This window comes from Sminthopsis crassicaudata, chromosome 3 (genome assembly GCF_048593235.1).
Source record: "Sminthopsis crassicaudata isolate SCR6 chromosome 3, ASM4859323v1, whole genome shotgun sequence".
NCBI lineage: Eukaryota > Metazoa > Chordata > Mammalia > Dasyuromorphia > Dasyuridae > Sminthopsis > Sminthopsis crassicaudata.
Window position 1 is genome coordinate 530,328,881 of NC_133619.1, and position 26,518 is coordinate 530,355,398.

The following is a 26,518-nucleotide window of genomic DNA, read 5'->3' on the forward strand; positions in this document are numbered from 1 at the left end:
GCTAACAGCCCAATGGGCTTGAGAAAATTAGATTGGTAATTGCTCTCTATTCATGAATAGGTAGGGTTATTTAAAATGACCTTCTCCCCTTAGCCTCATGCTAGAGTCATACTTCTAAAATTGATTTTCAAAGCCCTCTTCTAGTAAAAACAAACAAACAAAACAATCCATAAATCTTTTTTATAAAAGAGGAAATTCCTTTCATTATCCTATCTTCATCATCACCTCCTCTAAAAGAAAACTCCATTGCTGGAATCATCCTCACTTCTGATAGGTGTGCTTTCATCTTATCTTGCTAGGCCATCTCACTCTTGTCCTATCTGCAACCTCCCTCATTCCCACTTTACCTTCATTTTTAACTTCTCTTTATATTTTATCTTCATCTATTAGCATGTAAGTTCCTTGAGATAAGGACCATCTCTTTCTTTCCTTGTAACTCTAGTTCTTAGTAAAGTGCTCAGCACACAGTAAATGCTTAATAAATGCTCTATCTAGTTGGCTATCATTTTTCATTTATCTATTTCACTTTACTGTCTTTTGACTGAACAATCTTTGAAATTCTGGTTGAAATAAAATAGCAGGACTTGTTAGAGATCCTTACTGGATTGAACATTATCTATTATGGTTATATGTCTCATTTCTTTAAATATAGTGTAAATTCTTTGGGGGAACTAATAACCTCATCATCTCCAGTGCTAATAACATTGAATGAATTCAATTTTGAATTAAATTGAGTAACTGAAAGAATCTTGAAGAAACCACTAGAAATATAATAGTGTATTTCACATGGAAAATGACTGAGATGATGGAGGCCTCCTTTTAGTTCCTGTGGAGAAAACACATGGCAAAATGCAAAATGGGTTAATATTTTAAAACAAACAACACTATGTTGTTCACTATGTTGATCAGTAGCTACTTAGTTGTCTATGATGCTTGGAGCAGGACTGGCAATGATTTGCTGGTAATATATATTTATTATTATTATTATTCTACAGCCTCAGATTATACAGCAAACTGTCAAGAGGACACTACAGCATTATGAGCATCAAGTTATTGGGTGAGTAAAAAGGATTTTGGTGATTATTGGGAGGGGAAGCAAATTGGTGGTAAACTGCTCACTAATTGTTGAGCAAATGTTTTTCTGCCACCTAATCCTTGGCCTGAATGATGTGACCTACTTTCTGTTTCAGTTTCTTGATATGCCTATTTGGTAGTCAGCTATTATCCCATAGAAGTGCATTTCTCTAGTGGTTCCTTTATTTCCTTTGACTTATATTTAATCATTTGAAGATAAATTCCTTTGTAATATTAATTTTCCATCCTTCACATATACCTCTCTCTGTCATATGTACCTCTCTTTGTCTTATCTCTTACTATCTAATGTTTCATTCAGTGAAGTATATTAGAATCCTAATGATGGTTTTTGGATAAGATTTTGTAATCATAATGTACAATGGTAATAATTAGCATTTTATAGTATTTAAAGTTTTCAAAATCCTTTACATATATTATTCCATTTTTTTCACACAATAACCCTTTTAGATGCTATTATTAGCCCCATTTTACAAGTGAGGAAGCTGAAACTGAGAGAAATCAAGACACTTGATTACTCTCAAGTTACATAATTAGTGTCACATAATTAGACTTGAACACACATCTTCCTGACTCCAAATTACCCTTTCCACTGCTTACAACTTACAAATGGAAAACCACACATGGACCTACCACAGTCCTCTTAGATAAAGGTGGCTCAGTTAAAGCTACCTTTTTATATTATCAGCTTTTTTTGTCCTACCTTCTTATTTCCCAAGTCTGTTCATAGTGGTTGTTAGCTCTTCCAAATAGACCAGATAATCAACTGTAGCAAGACCTAAAGGCTTAGATATCACTGGGAAATGTAAAACAGTTCTGAACTCTACTTGTTTATGTATCATAGCTTTTTATATTTTGCTTGATTAAAGTTAGTGTATACATATATGTATGTGTATTAAATTTACACATACATGCATATATATGAATGTGTTTATAATTCACACTACAATTCAGAATCTATATTTCAACAGAGAAAATTCCTTATAAAATTACCAAAAAACCCATTTGATGGTAGAGTTAAAAATTTGAATGCACTTACTTTTTGTTTTCTGAGATTTGTAGCAAAAAACTTGTGGAAAGTCTTTGTGGTTGTGTTTTTTCTGGCTTTTAGGGAGTGGTAATATTTTACAAGGAATTTATAAGAAGAAAATCTTCCAAAAAATCAAGAGAATGCCAGTGACCCTGTGGACATACACTATAATGGTTTAATGATTATGTTAGTTTTCATTACAGAAGAGATTTTTTGGGAAGTTGCCATATCAGTGCTCTAGTACATGCAGCTGGAAAAATGGCACAGTAAAAATGTTAACAGAAGAACATTAGATATTTTAAACTATATTTATATTAATTAGGGCATAGATCCATTAGACAACCCTATTAAGTATAAATATGTCAAAATTAATCTCCCTTCTCACATTCCAAAATAAACTTGATCTCTTATATTAAGCTTGCTGCTTAAAGTATACTTTTTCACTTTTTGTAATATATCTACAATAATTGTTGTCCTACAAATGATATTATTCTGTTTATTGTAAAATCTGATACCAGGAGATATTCTAGTTTTTATTCTGTGGTTGGATCTTTAAGGCAAATTAAATCATAGATCTGGTAACTTAAATAGCCATAGGCAGCCAATTTAAATTATTTTAATTAAAGCCAAAACCTATAATTTTTTCCTGTATCACTATTGTCCATGAAACTCAAAGAAGGCAAACAAGGAACTAAATACAATGCAATGTGAGTATAGTTGAGTGTGTGGTAACCATTTCAAAAGACCTAGTTTCTAGTATCACCCAGCTCACTTGCTCCAAGGTTTTCTCTGCTCTGAATACTAGATATGCTCCATTTTCCTGCTTGCTCTGTCTTCTTCTTGCCCTTCTGTTTTTGGAAATTTCAATGTTACATCCCTGTCCCCTCTCTTTTGTCCAGTCAGACTCCATGCATCAACTAGTCATCAGAATTTTTTTGTCTATGACAACAGAAGGATCCAGACGAGAACTTGCATTTATTCCACAAAACTTATCTCCTACAGTGGTTTCAATATTCTCTATCTGAAGTAGTGATAAGGTGATAATAATTCTAGTATCCTGCATACTAGGTATGGAAAGCCTGAGAAATGCTCAGTGAAACTATGTATGCTGAATTCAATTGCACTCTCTTCAAAGAGTCATTGCTGCCTTCCCTTCTTTCTCCTGCTGTAGCCTCTTGTCTATAGTGACCAGAATCCTGTGACTGGTCTGGTTTTTTACCTTCTCTCATTGTCCCTGTTTCCCTCCCCAGTAAATTTCTATTAAGTATTTGACTCTACACTTTTTCCCTCTGAGGCAATTGAGGTTAAGTGACTTGCCTAGGGTCACACAGCTAGGAAATGTTAAGTATCTGAGACCAGATTTGAACTCAGGTTCTCTTGAGTTTAGGGCTGCTGCTCTATCCACTGCACTACCTAGCTGCCCCACTCTATACTTCTGTGAGTTACAATGAGATATCATGAAGGTCTGTTTCTTTCTTCATTATTGGTCTTCTAATTTTTTTGTGAAGCCTTGTTTAAATTTCATGCCTGTGTACAAGGAGTGAATCACTAGTCAAAATTGCTCTAGCTAAATGGTTCTTGCTTGGTTGCATAGAAAAGTAGAACTTAGGATAATAAATATGGGGCTAGAATAGACTCCAGAAATATCTAGTCCAACTGTCTTATTCTATAAATAAAGAGACTAAGGTCCAGAGAGGACACCATGATGGAAGTACTTTTATTTGTAACTTCTGATCCTGCTATTCTACTGATAAACAAAGCTAATTTGGTACTAAGACCAATTTAGATTACATTAAATTATGTTATTTATTATTATGTAATGTAATTACATTATATTCTGATGCACTTGGTCTCACTTTTGTGCCCCCTTTCCTTCTCCTCATCTCTTCTAATCCATACAATCCATTATCCAATCCATTCTATTTCTTTCCTCTAAGTTTCCTTCCAAAGGACAGTGCCTTTGAATTTTTCTTTTCCCCTTCCCCATTAATGCAGAAAAGAAACTGGTGATAATTTATACTTTGTAATTCATTTATGGTAAAGTGTTAATAATTTTAGGTATGTTTATTTTATTTAAACCTTTCAGCTCTATTACAGAATATAAACTTAGTTAAAAGAGGCAGTATAGGTTTAAAGAGGATAGAATAAATACATAACTTATTCAAACAGAGCAAGTTAGATAAAAGAGATAGTGACAACATTTTATATCAAGAAGAAATACACATACCTTTAGAAATTATTAATGATGGATAGTGATTACTTCATCAAATATTATAAAATAATTTATAAATTATTAACTCTTATTAGCAATAGTTAATAACATTTCTAAATCATTCTGACATTAAAAAAAGAATTTCTCCTAAACCATATGAAATAGATAGGACATGTATTAATACCCCCATTTTACAGATGAATCGAAATTCAAAGGATATGTGACCTTCTCAAGGTTACACAGATAATGAATTAGAACTGATATGTTAACCTAAGTCTTTTGACTCCAAATTTGCTATTTTTCCATCACAGCACATTAGCTTATATTAAAAGTTTGCCCTTATGTCCACTTGCCATTCATTTAGTCTTGTCAGATCCCAATCCTGGATCTCTGCCATCATCTACTTTCTCTAATCCTATTCACATACTGCTCAACAGAATTGGAGGAACTCATACAATCATACTAACTGGGTCCACTGTAAAGTTATGTTCCATAATTTTAACTGGGGCTTCACAAGCAATCCTTTTACTTATCTCTAATTGATTCTCTAACTTTCCCCATATAGTGACTGGTCCAAATCTTCTCTTCTTTCCTCAAGCTTCCCATGGCAATTATTCCTGAATCTCTCATTTAAGGGTCTTAACTTCTGAGTTACTAAACAATTAGAGCTTATTCTTCCTTCTTTAGTCCAAATTAAAGCTCCTTATTTTTCTTTTCATCTCACACTTACTATGAATCATTCTCTATTCTTTAGTCCAACCTTTGGTAAAGAGATTGTATGTTTTACCAATATTTTCTATGAGTACTTTTGGTCCCCATGTTTTCTATAGTTAATAGCTCCCTTACTTATTTCTTCCCTCTATAATGTTTAATCTCTTGCTACTTATTAGTTGCTTCTAAACAGCCTATAATTACATTAAAGTCTTTTTTATCCTCCAGAATTTTCAGAAGTTTCTTCTATCCTCTCAAACTTTCATTCTATACCTCTTCTACCTTTCTCAGAAAAACTTGTGCAGAAAATAAAGTGTCTACCATTACTGCTTCCACTTTCCTCTCATTCATGGGAGAGATTTTTTATATCCCAAAGGGAAAATATTAATAATGCCCTTATGACACTTCCTGGTACATTTTTATTCAAGGTGCCTCTGGGGAAATTAGAATACTAGAAGAAATGTGACATAAGGAGCAGGACTCACTTCATGTTTTGGAGGATTCTGCAGGAACTGAAAGCTAATGATAATGTCTGACACACTTGGGATTACACCTTGGGAATAGTCCATGAAGCTGCTACTCTTCTGTAGTCCTATATAAGACATAGCACTCTATAATTATATACTATATGCATTGGACAGATGGAAAAAAATGTAGATGAATTACGGAAAGAAATTACAAAGGTAATAGAAAAGACTTTGTAATGGGAGGCTATTTTGGCTCAGGTGATAAGAAAAAAAAAACAATATGAAATTTAGGGGAAATCTTCTTCTGCTTTGCAGAACAGAAGTGAGCCTGTTGTATGGAAGAACCCCAGGATGAGGGAGAGTGAAAAATACTCCGATTTTAGTTTAACATTAGAATTAAAAACAAATAAATAAACTGCTTTTGAAGATAGTTCAGTTTGCTGAGTGATTTCACTTAGATTGGTAGTAGAAGTTACATGATTGTCAATAATGATATAGGTGAGATTTCCTATACCAAATCAAAGAGCAGATTCAATGGCCTCCAAGGCCCTCTCTATCTCTAAAACTTCATGAAGCTATATAAGTCAACAGTCCATGGTACCAGAGAAAACTAGAAGCTTTGATACTGATTACAGATACTAGAGAGCTAATAAAGAATAAAAAATATGGTTTGGTATTAATATGATATTTACAAGAATTTTATATGACCTGTACACCATTTGTATTTAATCATATTGTAACAAAATAATGATTATGCATATCATTAAGCATATATTCACATTACCTTTATTGTCATTTTTATTTGCTTCCAAAGGGAATAATATTTCTATACACAGAGGTTCACTTATTTATATGTATTATTATGTATGCATAATTTGCTCATATAATATGGTTATTTTTTCACAGTCTAAAAAGATTATAGAGAACATTAATTGTAAGTATAAATTTTAGACCAGCACATAGTACCCTTGGGTTTTTAGAAAACAAATCTTTTTTGAGAGTGGATGAATGGCTTGAATGTTGAATAGGCAAAAAAATAGATGCTACATAGATATATGAATAGATAGAATGTATCTGCTAAATAGTTATATACTATATGTCCCGGCATTATGCTAAGAATACAACTATTCTATTATTACAATTATTATACAAGAATACATTATGTTGTGGATACAAATAAAAACAAGAATACAGTCCTCTCAGACACTAGAGACTCGGGAATAGTATTCAGGTTTAAAGTAGGAAAGATGAGGATAATGATTAGAGTGAGGGCAACATGATATGGAATTGGTAAAGATGTGGCATAAAATCTGTGTTCCAGACAAGATAACTCAGAAAAGAAAAAATATAAATGAGGATAGAGAAAACACAAGAGTTATTATAGAACTAGAATCTTAGGAGAGCCAGAGATGTAGGGATAATATGATTCATCATATTAATTGACTTTGTTAAATTACCATTGTTCTTTCTTCAATCTCTATTACCCTGCAAACCTTTAAATCTTTTTCATCTTTGAGCTCTTTAAGCAGAATCCAGAAATGGAAAAAGTCACTGTATGTTCAATTTCTTAGTCTGCTTGGACTCTTAAAGATGCAACAGTAGAAGCTAGACATACATGTTCAGTATTTTCTCAAACAGATGTCCACATTTGTAAGAGTTGTAGGTAGTAATTGGGTTTCACTGGCTGTAGCTTCCCTGTTATGGTCATATGTGTGTTTAGGTTTCAGATTTCTCCATGTAAAATGGATTCACACTTCTCCTAATATGTTATCAGAATACATTGTTTTAGTTATTATTAGCAATCAGCCCAGAATCTCATCTCTGGAATGATTTCTCACAAAAATTCAGGACTGGTTACTGATGAATCATAAAATCATAGGCTCCTAAAATCAAGGTTCATAAAGAACCTTAGAGTTTTTTCTCCTACATTGCCTAATTTGACAGAGTAGGATCTTGAAGTCTATATTGGTTAAGTGTAGGCATTAATGAATCAACCAAGATATATTAGATATCAACTCTGTTTTGAGTACTTTGCTAGACAAAACATAGACTAACTCCCTTTTAGCACAGATTAAAATATAAGTACTGTGAAGTCTGAAATGAACTGTCCTATATACAATTTTACTGATATATTTCCACATTGAATCATATATAAGAAGATATTTAAAATATCAGAATTTATTTTCTCCTTTATACCAGAATAACGTTTTGTCCTAGACACTAGAATTGCATTTGAAACTTGAATTTTCTAAACTATATCTTTGACAAGTGATCATCCACATTGTACTTGCAGATCTTCCTTAGTGAACACATTATACCCAAGATAATTGATTCAATTTAAAAATAACTACAGTCATCAACAAATATTTCCTTATATGAACCAGAATTTTACTTCTCTACAAACAGCTATTCATTAGTTGGTCTTTGTTTTTCCCTTTGGGAATAGAGTCAGGGTAATATAAAGATGCAGATTATTTTATTGGATAGAGGTCTGTCTTTGGAATCAGTCTTGGTTTTAGCTTTTTTTCCTGTAACACATACTGGATATGTAACAAATGATTTGGTCATCTGTGCTAGTCAAGAGAGTTTGTGATTCTTTTTCATGGCAACTATTCAAATATTTTATTGTTAGGATTACTAAGTGAGAACTGAGGTTGTCTGGACAGTGACAAGGTGAGAATTCAGGTTTTCTGGACAATTACAAGGTGAGAACTCAGGTTGACTTGATAGAGGGGGCAAGCTCATTGGCTGGGGTGGTTCTTCCCAGAAGCCCTTGCATTATCCCACGCCCATTCTCTGGGAGAATAAAAGAGAGGACTCTCAGAGAAAGAAGAGGACTCTGAATTGCATCAGGCTTGACGGGGCTCTCTGCAGGAAGGGAAGTCACTTCTTTGGACAAGAGTTAACAGCAACTGCCTGGAGACAACGGTTCATTACAGGAAGAAGAATCTGTCGGAGAGATTTGAGTAGAAGACACAGCAGATCTCTTCCCAGAGAGAAGACACAGCAGATCTCTTCCCAGAGAGCGATCCAGCAGCTTCTAGAGACGACAGCTCGTTACAATTTGGCGCCCAACGTGGGGCAAGGACTTTTGCTTATCCTGACAAGAGGAGCTAGACCAGACCTTCGCAATTTGGCGCCCGAACAGGCCGAACAGGAGAATGGCCTCTATGGGTTATAGACATTAAGGATTGTTTCTATTCTATTCCTCTAGATAAGGAGGATATGAAAAGATTTGCTTTTTCAGTGCCTAGTGTTAATTTGGCTGAGCCTTATAAAAGATATGAATGGACAGTTTTGCCACAGGGAATGAAAAACAGCCCTACTATGTGCCAAATGTATGTTGCAGCTGCTCTTGCTCCAGTAAGAAAAGCCTTTCCAAAAGTAATATTGTTACATTATATGGATGATATTTTGGGATGTGCACCTGAGGAACAAATGTTAGAGGCATATCTACAAAGGACCATGGAAACATTAAAGTACTACAAACTGCATATAGCTACAGAAAAAATTCAAAGACATGCTCCTTTTCAATATTTAGGATATGAAGTATATCCTAAGACACTCACAGTACAAAAGCTTTCTTTAAGAACAGAGAAGTTGAACACCTTAAATGACTTTCAAAAATTAATAGGAGATATCCAATGGATGCGTCCAGTGTTAGGCTTAACTACCAATCAACTACAACCTCTATATGATATTTTAAGGGGAGACAGTGCTTTAAATTCACCACGCCAGCTTACAAAAGAAGCACAAAAGGCTTTGAGAGAAGTTGAACTGGCTTTATCCAATGTGGTTGAAAGAGTCACTCAAAAACCCTTGGAAATATCAGTTTTTGCTACAAAAGAGGCACCCACAGCAGTCCTTCATCAAGGAGACAGAGTGATTGAGTGGGTGAACCTCCCAGCACAACCAGAACAAAGCCTTACACCTTACCCAGTGCTTGTGGCTAGGATTTTATTAAAGGCTATTAAGAGAGTAACACAATTATCTGGAATAAGTCCTGAAAAAATATACACATTCTATACTAACGCACAAATTAATGTATGCTGTGAGACCATCCCAGAATGGCAAATTTTATTGGCCACCGCTCCAAATTTTGCACATGGATCTCCATTAAAGATTACCCGGCTACTACATAATTGGCGATGGATTTTTGAAGAAAAGGTTTCTAAGGTTCCTCTTAAAGGACCAACAATCTTTACAGATGCCTCCAAAGAAAATATTTGTGCCATATACTCTCATGATTTAACCATAAAGAGAGTAATCAGGACTCCTTTTCAATCCACTCAACAGAATGAATTATTTGCTATCATGCTAGCTCTTACTTATTATCCAGGAGACGTAAATATAATTACTGATTCAGCCTATTCAGTAGGTGTAGTACAAAGAATTGCCACAGCCCAAATAAAATTTGCAGCCTCTAATATTTATCAGCTCTTTAAAGAACTTCAAGAGCAAGTGAGAAAACATCCAGGCAAGATTTATATCTTGCATGTCCACTCACATAGTGGACTTCCAGGTCCCATTTTTGATGGAAATTCAAAGGCAGATAGCCTTCTAACCATGTTAGCCAGTAGTCCTTTATTTCAGGAAGCACAAGAATCTCATTCTAAATATCATCAGGCTGCTCGAGCTTTACGTTTACAATTTGGAATCACAAGAGAGGAAGCTAGGAGCATAGTAAAAAGCTGTACAGCTTGTCTTCCTTTCCATGCTCCTACACTCCCTCCAGGGAAGAATCCTCGTGGTTTGAGACCCAATGAAATCTGGCAAATGGATGTGACCCATTATAAATCTTTTGGTCGTCTATCTTTTATTCATGTCGTGGTAGACACCTTTTCAGGATTCACATTTGCAATGCCAGCAGCAAAAGAGACAGCCCGAGTGGTCACTGAATTCCTTATACAAGCTTTTGCAATTATGGGTGTGCCACAAGCAATAAAAACAGACAATGGACCTGCATATACGTCCAAACATTTTACACACTTTTGTGCACAGTATAAGATTTTACATACCACGGGCATACCCTTTAATCCTCAAGGGCAGGCAATAGTAGAGAGAAGAAACAGAGATATTAAGACACTCCTCCAAAAACAAAAGAAAGGGGGAACCACAGGTAGCCCTAGGGAACTTCTAAATTTAGTTCTCTATACCATTAATTTTCTAATTTTTGACAAAGATGCACTGGCTCCAGCAGACAGGTTTTATAACCCACCAGAAGGGCAGTGTCCAGTGAGAGCATCTCCACTGTCCTTAGATAATCGCCAGGTGATGTGGAGAGATCCAGAAAGTGGTGAATGGAAGGGACCAGATAGGTTAACTGCCTGGGGGAGAGGGTTTGCTTGTATTTCTTCAGCAGGAGAAGGAATCAGATGGGTGCCAACGAGTCATATTCGCCTTGTCCATCAGAGAGAGACAGAAAAAGAGAAAGACCTCAAAATAAAGGAGAAGATCTAAGAAACATCTGACACTGAAAGAGCATGGATAATAAGAAGACTGTTAAAGAACTTTAAAACCAGCAGGAATCATTGGACTTCCTCACACAAGATGAGACTAATGGACAATGGACTTATGGACATTTATAAATTTTCAATTTATGATTATGTTATATACTTCTAGCATGTGTTATGTTACTATGTTACTATATGCTATGTAATTTATGTAATTATCTGTAATACTTCCCATATTGATGGATTTATGTTTCAAGGTCATTTATGTAATTATCTGTAATACTTCCCATATTGATGGATTTATGTTTCAAGGTCATGACTGTCCTATGTTCTAAATCAAAAGAAAGGGGGAGATGTTAGGATTACTAAGTGAGAACTGAGGTTGTCTGGACAGTGACAAGGTGAGAATTCAGGTTTTCTGGACAATTACAAGGTGAGAACTCAGGTTGACTTGATAGAGGGGGCAAGCTCATTGGCTGGGGTGGTTCTTCCCAGAAGCCCTTGCATTATCCCACGCCCATTCTCTGGGAGAATAAAAGAGAGGACTCTCAGAGAAAGAAGAGGACTCTGAATTGCATCAGGCTTGACGGGGCTCTCTGCAGGAAGGGAAGTCACTTCTTTGGACAAGAGTTAACAGCAACTGCCTGGAGACAACGGTTCATTACAGGAAGAAGAATCTGTCGGAGAGATTTGAGTAGAAGACACAGCAGATCTCTTCCCAGAGAGAAGACACAGCAGATCTCTTCCCAGAGAGCGATCCAGCAGCTTCTAGAGACGACAGCTCGTTACATTTTATGACTGCAGTCTTTTATGAAGATTAACACCTCTAATTCCTCTGTCCTGTTAAGAGTCATATAATCACATAATCTCAGAGTTAGAAGGGGACTTAAAGGTCATCTTATCCAACCCATACCTTAACAGGATTTTTTTCTACAACAGCCCTGACAAGTGATCATATGTCAGTGTTGACATACTACCTCATTGGCATCCAACCTCTTTGGCTTATTATCTTGAGTATGACTTTAATGAATGGGTTGAACACTTGGGCCACTGTTGAGCCTAGTTCTCATTGTCATACTTCTGTTTACTGATCTGCTGCTTTGTACCTCCTTGGGCATAACACTCTGTCATCTCATGGATCAAGTGAACTATAGCTGGTGCTAAAAGTTTAGCTTGATGAGATGTGGGGTTCCCGCAAAACAAGAGAAGGGAATTGTAAGGATGCGGTAAGGATGCGGTTCCCTGCAAAACAAGAGAAGGGAATTGTAAGAGCCTTTTAAATGGGTGGCGCCACAGTGCAACTGGAGATTTGAGTGCCCTAGGAAATATTCTCTCTGGATATTAGTACTTCCCTGTAGGTGGGATCTTGGCCACATTGAGAAAGCTCCGTACTGGGTGACTCTCTTGCTGGTTGGCTGTGTGTGTGACCTCACAGGCCCTTTATAAGCCCACTGCAGATAGCAGTCGCTCTCTTTAACCTGGCACTCTTTAAACCTGGCTCCCTAGCCTGGGTGGCCAAGTTGAGATGGATAGCCAAAAGAGGTAAGCTTCTAGTAATGGGAGATTCTTGGTTTCCTTCAACTAAGGGAATGACTTCTAGATCCATTATCATTTAGATCATCCTATTCTGGAATCTTGCTTCATCTCATCAATCTTCTTTCCAAAATAGAGCTTTCAGAATTAAACACATTTCATCAGGTGTGTTCTGGGCAGCACAGACTATATATGTTAGACTCTCCCCTCAGTCTTTTCTGGTAGTTATAATTTTGTTAATGCAGTTCATCATCTGGTTAGCATTTTTGGCCACTTACCATAGTTGTGCTTCATTTTAAGCTAGCAGTCTTCTATTTCCTTTTTATATTTATTACTATCTAGCCATCTCTCTCCTTATACTTTTGAAGTTGATTTTTTTGGATCTAAGTATAGGCCTTTACATTTGTCATTATTACTTCATCTTAATAACGTAGAATAATGGGCCAAATATAATATAAATTCAATAAATTAAAACATGTAAATGTAAAAATGTAAAAACCTAATGCTTATACTCAAGTAGCTGCATAGATGTAGCATTGGGGAGGAATATAGATACAGTTCATATGAAAAAGTTATGCCATTTCTAAATCCATCTAATTATGTCATCCAAACCTACTTCTCTATGCTTTCCATAAGATTATTCCTTTTTGCCATTGCCTGCTACAACTATGACATTTCCTGATCTACCAATCAAATAAATTTGTTTGGATAACTGAAGTTCCCTGTCATAACTTTATTTTATCATTATTCCAGCCTTGTGATCTGCATCAGAAACTTTTTATTACATTCTTCCTTTTGATCAAAAGATTCATGTATTTTTCCCCCACTATATCATCTTCAGTTTTTGGTACTTTCTTTTTATCTTTAACCATTTGCTCTCTCCTATGCTTTCTCTTATGTTAGTGAATTTATACAAAGATATTTCTTTAACATATAGTACTCCTCTGATTCTTTTATCTAGTTGTTTTTTTTTACCTTATTGACAGTATCAATCACTTTTTTTCTTGATATTCTCTTTTGATTTTAGATTTTTCTGACACTATTTTATTATGGTTTGCCTATCTATCTCACCTCTCCTCTATATCTCCTTTTCTGATTTTTCATCCATTTCACTTACACTTACAGTGGTGGCCTGGAACCTCTATCCTTTTCTCTTTATATTATTTTTATTTGGTGAACTAATCAACTCCCCTGGTTTCAGTGATGATTTCTATGCTAAAGACTCTCAGATCTTTTTGTCTAGCCCTAATCTCTTTCTTATCCTTTAGTCTTGCAGTTCCAACTGCCTTTTAAGATATATCAGACCTATAAGTATCTTAAACTTGCTATATAGAAAATTGAACCCAATATCTCCCCTCACCTCTTGTAGCTTCCCCTTTTTCTAACTTCTTTCAGACTTAAAACTCAGATGTCATTCTTAACTCTTTACTCTCACTCATGTCCCGACATCCAAAGTGTTACCAAACCCTGTCATTTCTACTTTTGTAACATTCCCCCTTCTATCTTCTTAAACTGCAACCACTCTGTTCCAAGACCTTATCACCTATTGCAATAATTTGTTGGTTTGTTTTCCACTTCAAGTATCACCCTGTTACAATCATGTTCCTTGTCATTGTCAAATTGATATTCCCACATTGCAGATCTGACCTTTATTAGCCCCCTTCTTAATAAACTTCAATGACTTCATGTTCCCTTCAGGATTAAAGATAAAACCCTCTACATCTTTATAATGTTATCTTTCTAGTCTTTTTATGCTTTATGTACTCTATGATCCAGTAGCATGTGGCCTTATCTTTGATGCTCTATTTCTTGACTGAGTATTTTTGCTGACTAGTCCCCATGCCTGCAATGTTCTCTCTCCTTATCTCTGACTCCTAGTTTTCTTGACTTCTTTTATATCTCAGCTAAAATCTTATTTTTTATAGGAAGCCTTTCTTAGTCTTTAAGCTTAGGGCCTTTACTCTGAGATGATTGCCCTCCTCAGATTTTTTTTCCTGCCTATATCTTGCTTGTCTGCCTTTATCAGTTTGTAGGACACTGCTTATCAGGGGCTATTTATTTCCCCTTTCTTTGTATCACCCATGCTTAGCATAGTGCTTGTCACGTTGTAGGTGCTTAATATTTAGTTGACTGACTTTTGAACAATTTTTACCTATATTCTATAACTGTATTGTGGGCATGGTATGCATCTGGTCAAACATTTAGCAATTTGCTATAAGTTCATATTTGGTTTCTTGCAATATTGTTTTAATATAATGAATAATTTCTGCCTATTAGATGTTAGAGTGGAAATTTTTTTCTCGTTGCCATTTAAAATTAAGCCAATTATTCTTATTATTACTATGTATACTATTTCAATTTCACACATTTGAACTTTTATTTTTCCTTTTTTTAGTCAGTTTTCAGTCGGTCCAATTATTTTTTTAATCCTTGATTTGTTCTCCAGATCTATTGTTTTTCTTACATTGTATCTCAATCATCTATAGGATTGTCAAGGAAAAAAAGAGAATTATATTTAAATCTAATTATCAACATACTTTAAAAAACAAATCCACAGACCCCAGGTTAAAAAGCATGATCTAATTTACTCCATACTGCTTCCATGTGATGAGATCTCAGAGCATGATTTCAGTGAGGCTGTTTATCTGTGGATATTTTCATATATTATTCTTAAAATAAAATTATATATATATATATATATATGTATATATATATATATATATATATACACATACATACATACACACATACCTGTGTCTCATTTATGTATATGTCTATTTTGTGTGTGTTTGTAAATACTTAAATGTATATACACATACACATATAAATCTAACTACATTAAAATCTTTGATCATGAGTTCTCATTAGAAATCAAATCTGGGCAAGTTCTACCAAATTGATGTTATAGGGCAGAATGCTTGGCTATCTTAGGCAAAAACCTCAATTATTGATCAAGATCTCATTACTTTCTAAATATTCCAAATGAGGGAGAAATGAATATATTACATTGTTTGTAAACAGAATATAGGTCTCAAAAAAGAGATGGATTGTGGATTGAAGTGGTGATTTCCTATTAATAGTATTAACTTTGATTGCAAAATGATTGGGCTCTTTAGAAGGAGTGTCATGCTTTTCTCTACCTCCAGTCTCTAAAGCTGATCTAGAACTTGGATAGGAGAACTCTGATTTTACCCTTAACAACAAATTGTTGCTGAGGAACATGTAAGCAGGAAGGGAATTAATTAAATGTGATTTGATTAAAGTGGAAATGGTGGGAAAGTTGCAGTGATACAGGGACTACTTGACCATCAGTTTTTCTCTCTCAGGGAGAGAACAACCAAAATGGTGCTAAATTTTTAGACTTTCAGAAAACATTTCTGCATATCTTTAGAGGATAGCACACCCACTCAGACTCAGTTTTTCTTTTTCCCTCTAGAAGATTTGAGACTTCATTCTAAGTCCATGCAGTATGGCTTAGATTTGCTAATAATTTAAATCTAATTCCACTTTACTTTCAGAAATGTTTGCATATCTGAATCTGCTTTTAAAATATCTGGCAGAGATTGCAGGAACTTAATTGTAAGAAATGAAACTGTTACTAATGAATTGGGTGATTGTGTTTACATTACAGTTATTGATAATTTTTTTCCACAATTTACTGAGTCATTTCTGTTTGATTTCCTTGTTTATATTAAGCCAGGAAGTGCCCCCAAAATCTATGTGCTTCCAAGTCTTATTAAATATCTACCACCTTGTCTGGCTAGCATACATCAATTCATTCCTTAAAGCTGTTTTCCATAAAGTTCTATTGATCACTTTCTTAAAAAAAAGTCCTGAGTTACTTGCTCAGAAGGTGAGTCCATCTTAGAGCAGTTTTGGTTATCTTGTAAGGAATAAATTGGTTTTAAGAATAGACTACTTCAGTTTGGAAAGATTCATTGCCAGGGTGTTTCCTATAGAATGAGAAATACTTTTGATAAGATAATTAAGATAGATACATAGATAAAACAATTATTAAGAGCTTAAAGTACCAGATACTGTGGTAAGCCTTGGTGAATAAAATATAAGCAACTAAATTCGGTTCTTGTCCTCCAGGAGCTTACATTATAATGGGGAAAGAAAATGTAGATAAAAGAGAGCTGGTAAAAGATAGAGAAGGTGTCATTACATAGAAATTGTCCTAGAAGCCTGGTTCCTGGCAAAGTGAGACTTGGCTCACCTATGAGAGCCATGTGTCCCAGGAGTTCAAGGTTTCCGTTTAAATGTCTTAGCAGAGAAGTTATGGGATACAATGATTGAAGAGAAGTCAATATGATATTGGAATTGGGAATTCAACTGTCAATAAGATATTAAGAAATTGTAAGTATGTGCCATAATTGATAAAATCACTAAACTTTGAAGTAGATGTGACAGAGAAAGAGAGACACACACACCACACACAGAGAATAAATGTCTATTTAAAACACACAAGATGGTTGTCAAATGAGATAAGATGTATCTATCCAAAAATGATGTCTCTATCCAACAATGATGTGTGTCTATTTGCCCAATGAGACTGGTTTTACCTCACAGATGCTGGACTCACCACCCCCTGCTTTGTATATACCAGGCAACTTCACTAGAAAAACACATTGCCAGAAGGGATGACGCACACAAATAGTGAGGCATTTGATAACTGCTAAATTTTGGTTTTCTTTTCTTTTTTGCCCCTTATACTGTTGCTTATTAAGGAATGTCTCCAGTTTCATTCCCATGCTGTTCATGCTGATGCTAATGGTGGGTTTTGTCAGAAACTATGCCTTAAAGCGTCAGCTATTTAGGAATGCTATTGGGCTAAAAACAAGGAGTATAAGGGTCTGTATGTTCTTGTGAATGCACTTTCAGAGATGCTTTAAAATTTCCATATGCTCATTTTTTTTCCATTTTAGTTACAGGGATGCAGAAAAGAATTTCTACAATCTCTCTAACAGATGCTCCTATGCAGACCATTCCAGTAAAGAGGAAATTGAAGATGTCTCAGGAATTCTTCAGTGTACCGCTAACATGCTTGGTATATTTTATCATTTATGTTGAGAGAGAGAGAGAGAGAGAGAGAGAGAGAGAGAGAGAGAGAGAGAGAGAGAGAGAGAGAGAGAGAGAGAGAAAAAAGGGAGAGGGAGAGGGGGAGGGAGAGGCAGAGGGAGAGATGGAGAGGGAAGGGGACAGAGGGAAGGGGATGGAAGGAGGGAGGAAGGAAGAGGGAGGGAGTGAATATAGAAGTTGGCAGAGTGAAAATTGCAAATTCATTTAAAGATTGAAAAAGTTTATGATGAATTTTTTTTTCCTTTGAGCTAAAGAATTCCGATATGAAGTATTATTAACTTTGGATTAAATTATCATTCTTTGTCACTGGATTTATAAAATTCTGGGATACAAATTTGGACCTCTATTTTCCAGTGGAAGAACAAAGGTTTAGATTGTTGTTTAAAGTAACAAGAACAGTATGCTGTTAGAAATTAAAGGATATACTGAAATTTCTTGTGTCTGTCCCTCTGAGTGACTCCAACAATATTTGTTCTAGCTAATTTTAAAAATCCCCTTTTTTGTAGAAGCCCATGAATGGAGAATTATTCCATTCATAATTAACAAAGGATAAGATGATATCTTGTGGAATTTTGGGGGGTATCTCAAATTTTAAATTATATAATTCTTAAAGAGCTTTGCATGTGCCCTGTCAAAGTGATTTCACCCTGGTTGCTCTTTCCTGACTTTCATATTAAAATAAGGGCATCTAAAGATTCTCAGGGTTAACATGTTGAAATATACCTAATCACTAAATAATGGTAAATGCAAATACCTGAAAATTAAACATTATCACAGAATCATAGATTGTATACAAAGAGTTCGTGGTCAGAGAATAGAGAAGAGAGACTTTAAGGGAATTTCTTTCTATGTCTAAAGTGATTTTGATTTTTTTCTTCTGTAAGTATTGTAAGTGTTTAAAGTCTGGGCTCATTGACAATACTTCACGAACTATAGGTATAATCCTAGGATAAAAATCTGACCCCTTCTCTTCAGAAGGCTTGTCCAAAGTTGCAATCATCAAGAAAAAATTAAAAATGAATGCTTTCTCCTGAATTGTTTCTTTCATAAATTCTTGGATGGCAACTATCTCCACTCCTATCCCTTTGTCCATAGACATCCAAACTTTACTAGGCCATTAAAAAAACAAAACAGAACAAAACAACAACAACAACCAAAAAAACATATGTTAAAACTGTATAAAACTATATATATATAAAACCATAACAAATGATTGAAAGATTTTTCATTTTATTTCAGGCAACTTAAAATGTTACCAGAAATCTTTTCTTACTTTGTAGATAAACTGATAAAATGACTGCTTTGGATTATAGCTTTTTGTTAGTTGTAGTTAGGATGAACATAAGCTGTATTACTAATCTTTTTTACTTGTTCATGTAATAAACATGATTCCAATCAACTTTTTTTCCTCTCTAGATATTGTAACCTCCACTCAAGGCCAAAGAACATTAAAGATACAGGATGCAAAAGAACACTGCACACGTGTGTGTGTGTGTGTGTGTGTGTGTGTGTGTGTGTGTGTATGTGTGGTGAATGTGGTGTTTAAACAGTGAGGAGGAAAACTGAGTGTGTAGGAGGAGGCTGGCTGTGAGGATACTAACTTTAATTCAAATCAAGCAGTCTTCAATTTACAGATAGATGGATTGTGCTCCCAAAGTTTATTTGTAAGTCAGTTGTTTTCAATTAGGAAAGGATTTTCTTGTAGGAATAATGCTACATATGTGGATTGTTTTTTTCAAAATGGGCTACAGAAGTCTGTTTAGACCACATTTAAGCTAAATGCAGAAAATGCTGTAGTATACAACATATGCATATATATATATATATATGTATGTATGTGTGTGTGTGCGTGTGTGTGTATATATATATTATATATGTACTATATATATATATATACTACATATATATATATATACTATATATATACACACACACACGCGCACACACACACACACACATATATATATATATACACACACAGAAACAAAAGTAAGAAGAGATGGAATTTTATTTTGAATCCTGATATTCAAAAATATGAGTTTAATTTTAAAATATGAAGATTTTATATGGTAGATGGCAAAATTACCAAGGCAACTTCTGGGCATATTTTAAGGCTATAGAAGTAGATAGTAATAGTCCTTTTTATGTTTAAATAATAATAAAAAAACATGGCTTTCCTTATCCTGATACAGATAAATCATTTGTATTTCTAAGTCTAGGTTCAAAATCTAGTTCTGACACTAGGCATGTTACTATAAATAAGTCACTTAAACTGAGATGCACTTTTTTTCTATAAAATGCGGATTATAACCTTTTATAACCTAGTTCACATAGAATAAAGTGGATGCAAGAAACTTTAAATATAAACTATTATCAACCATAATTAGCAATTTTTAAATACTCAGGAGTAGAAAAGTAATAGCTCACACTTTTAGGATAAATCTGTAACAAAGCTATGTATAATATTAAAACCTCCATTTCATAGAAGAGCAAATCATATCTCAGTGAAGTTAAATAATTTCCCTGAAATCAAATAGCCAATAAGGTTGTCGGCTGGAACTCAAATCCAGTTGGTTTTGCCATGGTACCTTAATGCCTTCCTAAATAAATATATTCTCTTTATGACATTTTCATCCACTTGTTGTAACAAGTCCGATCAAAAAAGATGTTTGTTTGATGAGAACTGTCTTTGATGAATTTGTGTTATTTCTCAGTGATTCTTGTTTCCCTTTATAAATGTCTACAAACCATTCTTTTAAAAATATACTCTAAAATTTGTCAGGAATGGAAAATAAGCTTATTGGACTTTTGTTTTTAATTGGGAACAATTTTGCACATAATTTCCATTTGTTAAACAGACAGCAGCTCTACAATCACATCTACAAATTCTTTCATAGCCCAAAGCTTTAGTTGATCTGCACTAGTAGATTTGAAATCATTGCAAGGCCAATTGGCGCTCTTCTACCACCTTCTCTTTCTCTTTAGTTTTAACGTCTGTTTAGTCACTTTGATTTTATCTTTCCAAACCAAAATTTTTTTCTTCTAAGTAGCCAAAGTGGGAGCTGTCTATATTATCTCATCTCAGGCACCTGAAGCAGCAGTCCAGTTCCTTATTTGATCTTTCTCTTGTCCTCAGAAAAGTTAACTTAAGTAGTACGAACATGATTATTGTAGTGATGGGAGGTTAGTCTGGACCCTACATCTGCCCTTGATCCTATGCTGTTTAACATTTTTTAAATCAATGATTTAGATGATACTGTGTGCTTGCTAATTTTGGAGATGATACAACTTGAGATTAGAAGAAGAAAAGAATGAAAAAAAGAGTAACTACTTCAGAGTAAAAATTGGGTGACATAGAGAGAGTAAGAGGCCAAATGGGTCTTCATAATAGGCAAAAGAATTACTTTCAGTCCAGCATAGCCTATTTGGTGTCCAGAAGGAACAGGCCTGACAATGGAGTATCTTGAAGACTGGTAGAGAGAGGGGAGGCACTGAATAAACACATGTTTTAAAATTATGCTATTTTTCAAGTCAGAATCTCATGATATGAAGAAGAGGAAGAAATTTTTATATTTTTCATAGAACTAATATTTTCTAGAAAAGGTTGCCATTAAACTCTTTCTTTCCTTCTTCCCTCCCTTCCTCCCTCCCTCCCTCCCTCTTTCCCTCTCTTCTTCCCTTCCTTCCTTCCCATTTTTTGGGACCAAAAACCCCATTTATTAAGTACTTATTATATTTCTGAACTGTGTTGAACACTGGAATTATGGTTTTAAAGTTAACTAATATTTGCCTTCAAGGAGCTCATATTCTAAAATATAGCTTTGGAAGTCATAGAGGTGAAGAATAGAATAATAGCACAATTTATTGACAAATCATTTTTAGAAGTAGTGGTAATATTGATTTGGTCCCATTTCCAAGGGTAAGAGATGAGAGGAGGATATGCATGTAGAGATGGGGAAGAATATGATTGGAATAAAAATGCATGATTATACATTTGTAGACCATAGGTAGGTAAATTAGTGCTTTCTGAACCTGACAGTTGAGGGTCTGATTTAGATGATGAAGTAACCACAGTGACAAGGAGAATGATGGTTGTGATGAAAAAAGCATAGTCTCAGGCCAAGTGAGAGATGAATATCTTAGCATGCTAAGGGCATAGTTGCTGGTGCTCACACAATCTATGTTTAGTAAGTTATGAAAGATAGTGCAGTACAATGGAGAGCACTGGATTTCAATCAAGAAGAATTGGGTTTTAATCTCACCTCAATCATTTACTAGCTTCTTGACCTTGTACAAATCACTTATTCTTTAAGTCTTTGATTAAAGCAACCTTTGATTTCTGATTCTTAAAATGAAGATTAAGAAGAGAAGCTATCCCATGGGATAGCTGTGAGACTAAATGAAGATAATGAATATAGAGTGCTTTTCTGACTATCATGTACTCTCCATTTGTGGGCTATTATATGAGTTCTTTTAAATAATTAAATAGTTAAAAATAAAAAAAAATTGAAATACAAACTGGCTTTTGAAAACTAAAATACTATGTTTTCCACATGTTATTTCTTAAAGATCTGCCTGACTCCTTTGGACTCTCCTGCATGGCGAAACAAACTCTAAGCAGCTTTTCTAGACACAGAAAACAGAATCTGCCTTTTTCCTGAGGCACTGAGCTGTGATTTGTTCTTGACATCCCTGTGCTTGATCTGTTTTGTTCTTGGTTGTCTTTTAAATTGCATGGTGTAACATATAAGAGAGTATAGGGATGGATTCAACCTCAGACAGGGTTAAATGAGTCAGAAATGCATCTTTCAAAGTGATAAAGAAGCTTAGAAAGTTTCTCAATGGCCTGAGATCAGTGGTATCAGGAACTGATTTCTTTGCTTAGAGAATTCTTAGAATATATGGATATAGTTATGGCAGCTGCAAATAAAGTTTGGGAAAATATTTTCCTTTAATTTTTTTTAACAGCCTGGGCCTAACAGAAGCAGGAAAGATGAGGAGAATAACATGAATTTTTTGTTGGAAGTTGAACAGAAGGGAAAAGTTGAGCAGAAAGAAAATTATTTACTTTACTGCTGTTTGTCTCAGTTTCCTTATCTATAAAATGGGTATAATAACTGCCTTGTTTCCAAGCGTTGTTTTAAAGATCTAATTAGATATTTGTGAAACACTTTGTATGGCTCAAAGTGCAATATAAATGATAGCTACTATTATAATGACAACTTTTTACTTGCATTAGCTTCTCCAGTCAGTTATTTATTTATTTTTTTATGGTGAATTGCCTTCTTTGATTGAAGCTCCAGGCCAAATATGAGGATAAGAGAAAAGAAAAGGAAACGCAAAGGAAACAAGTATACTATGAGTATATAATACACACCACACACACACACACACACACACACACACACACACAATTTTTGTGCTTTTTATCACTCACCTTCTTAATGATTAATATGCTATGAGAATTGTTAATTCATTTCCCTTTCTAAAATAACCAGTATTTTGGTCTTTCAGTATTTTTCCTCTTTTCTCTAGGTTGATAGCTTTATTTTCTACCAAAATTTAGGCAGAATGAAGATATTAAGCTTTTTTTTGAGGCTTTGAAAATTGAATGTAACAATAAGCTACAGTATTTGTAAGAGGCACTTAATGCTTTAAATCAGGCTGTTCAAAGAATAATTTAAAAGCAAAGAATACCATCTTTGAATTCCAAGATGACCTGATAAAAACTGTTGTTCAGTAAAGAAATGCTTGACTATATCATATCAACATTATTAATATAAAATAAATTTAAATTTTGGAGTAGTCTGAATTTTTGTGAATACAATTCTTTTTTCAGTTTTAAATGTATTATAATTAGTTTTCATTAAAGTAATGAATTTAATAGATTAGTATGATGGAATAATTGCTTCATCTATATGAACTCCTAAAAACCAGATTTTTGCTTTGAAAAAGACAATATTCATTGAGTGTCTTCTCTGTGCCAGGCATTGTTTTAAGGATGGGGTAAACAAAGATGAAAAAGACATAGTCTTTCCTCCCAAGGAGTTTCCGTTTGAAGGAAAAGACAGCAGTTTGCATATATTGGCAAAAACAAAGCCAAACTTTAACCCCAATTTGGACCAGCCAGCCCTTGGACTGGGGTCACTGTTTGCATATCCTCATGTTTCCTGCCTGCCTCACTCCATCCTGAAGGTGCCTCTTCTGCTTCAGGGCTTCTGGGTGGGCCCAGAAGGCTTTTCTCTGGTCCTTGGGCCTGTCCTACCACAGCCCCTGGCCTTGTCTGAGCTTCTCACTAAGTCCTTGGGGCATGGCGGGCCTACCTGGCGCTGCAGCCCAGCCTGAGGGGAGCCCTGGATGGATTCGGGTAGGGCCAGCTGGTGAAGGCCCTTCAAGCCCTGGATGGACCTTTCTCCATTGATTAACCCAGGAGCTGGAATGATTACCCCAGGGCCCTTCCAGCTCCAGCATGCTATGTTCTCGCTCTGAGGTGAGCTTTCTGGGAGAGGATTTGGAGGGAACAGTGGGGCAGGAGGAGCTGCCCTGTTTCCTGCCACACTCCTGGATCCCTCCTTCAAAACACCCTTTACACAGCTTCCACTGTGGGCAAAATGGGCCCTCCCTTCCGGAGGTCTTTTGGTGACCCAGCTAGCCCGTTAAGTCTTCCTGGGCCTGTCTGCACCGAGGCAGGACCCAGCTCCCACGGTGTGCCTTGGGGGCCTCTCCTTCCCCTTTTTATTGTTTTATTGTTTATTTATTGATCATGTAGGTCAAGGCGTCAGTAAGATGTTGGTTGGGGAAACAGGAAAAGTGATGAGGGTTTGAACCAGATTGAGAGCTGTATGAATGGAGAGAAGATTCTGTGAAAGGTGTAGAAAGAGAAATGAAAAGATGGACAACTGATTGGGTAGGTGGGATGAGTGAGAAGGAACGAGCAATGAAAGATTTTCATGTCCTTTACAGTAATAGAGAAGTCCCAAAGAGTGCTGGGTGCCATCTGGAGGAAAGATAATCATTTTCCCTTTGGATGTGTTGAATTTGAGATACCTAAAGACAGCATAGAATGAGAAATATGAAATTAATGGTAGGAGTCTGGAGCTCAGAAGAGATTAGAAGTAGATAAATATATCTGGAAATCATCTTCATAAAGATGATAATTGATTTTCTATTAATTGATGAAGTAAACAAGTAAGAGAATATAGAGGAAAAAGAAAGGAGGGTCCAGGACAGACTTTTGGAATATAATCACTTTTAATAACTATGATGTGGATGATGAATTGAAAGAAAACACTGAGAGGGAGCAGGCAGAAATGTAGGAAGAGAACCAAGAAAAAGCACAGTCATGATCACCTAAAGCATAGAATGTCCAGGAGAAGATGGTGGTCCAAGATATCAAATATTGCAGAGGTAAAAAACGATGAGGAGTGAGAAAAAATATTAATTTGTCTTTGGTAACTTTGGAGAGAGCAGTTTCAGTTGAGTTTTGAGGTAGAGTGATAAGTTGCAGAGAAATAAGGATTGGGGTGCAAAGAAATGGAGGCTACAAGTTTGGAAATCCTTTTCAAGGTATGAGAAAGAGAGAGAAAAGATTATAGCTAACAGAGATGATAAAGTCTAGTGATATTTTTATTTGTTTAAAGGAAGTGGGCAGCAAGAGAAAAATCTAGAGATAGGAAGAAATAGAAGACAAGAAGAAAGAACAGAAATGATAAACATTTACTAGTCATTCTATGTCACTTATTGTACCGTGTTGACTCTTGTCTCAAGCAGAATACATTCTTTTTTTTTTCTTCATAGTATTTTAAATTTTAAAAATTTTTAAATATATGTAAAGATAGTTTTCAACATTCATTTTTGAAAGATATGGTGTTACAAATGTTTTTCCCTCTCTTTCTTACCTCCTCCTCTCCAAGATAGCAAGCAATCTGATATAGGTTATACATGTACAATACTTTAAAACACATTTCCATATTGTCATGTCATACAAGAAAAAATCAAAACAAAAGGGAAAAAACGATGAGAACATGAGAAAGAAAAAACAAACAAACAAACGAAAAAGGATAAAAATACTATGTTTCAATTCACATTCAGTCTCCATTGTTCTCTCTCTGGAAGCAGATGGCATTTTTCATCTCAAATCTTCTGGAATTGTCGTAGATCATTGCATTGCTGAGAAGAGCTAAGCCTATCATAGTTATCATCACATAATATTCCTGTTACTGTGTACAATGTTCTCCTGGTTCTACACACTTTACTTAACATCAGTTCGTGTAACTCTTTCCAGTCTTTTCTGAAATCAGTCTCTTTGTTTCTTATAGAACAATAATATTCCATTGCATTCATATGACCAACTGATGGACAGTCACCCAATTTTCTAGTTCCTTGCCACTGCAGAGTGGCTACAAACATTTTTGCACATGTGGATCCTTTAGTCTTTTATGATCTCTTTGAGATAATTACCCAGTAGTGGCACTTCACATATAATGGGGAAAAGAACATATGAATATTTAGGTACCTACAAGAAACAGAGAATTTGGAAAGTGGTATTTGTAATGTTCTTGATTAGTTTTCTGGAGAGCCTTTCAGGTCGGTCTTGGTACCAATGGGGGAAGTGCAGGAGGCCAGGTCAACCACCACAAGGCTGATGAAAATGGAATGAATGAATCTGTCTCTCAGTCTCCCAGGAGAGCCAACAGGAAGCTAACTGAAGGTGGAATGAATCTTGCTCAGTCCTTGCTGGCTGTTATATACTCCATTATCAGAGGTGCAAATCTTGTGGAACTATATTAAGTACTAAGCACATGTACTGAACTAGAACACTATTAAACACCATCCTAAACTAGATAACCATTGTCTCATCAATTCCACAGACTTAACAACACCTTGTAAGAATCCTTGTTTCAAGTTCAGAGTTCTGGCCCATAATTGGTATTGAAGA

At 35.2% G+C, this 26,518-nt stretch overlaps 1 protein-coding gene across 1 annotated transcript in view; it reads left to right on the forward strand.

Moving 5' to 3' along the window:
- The window catches only part of GUCY1A2 (guanylate cyclase 1 soluble subunit alpha 2), a 407,956-nt gene that overhangs the window by 60,806 nt on the left and 320,632 nt on the right, over window positions 1-26,518 (forward strand). The window contains exons 2-3 of the mRNA XM_074304357.1: window positions 996-1,057; window positions 17,427-17,548. Coding sequence (XP_074160458.1) covers window positions 996-1,057; window positions 17,427-17,548 — 184 coding nt within the window. The remainder of the gene's footprint in view (window positions 1-995; window positions 1,058-17,426; window positions 17,549-26,518) is intronic.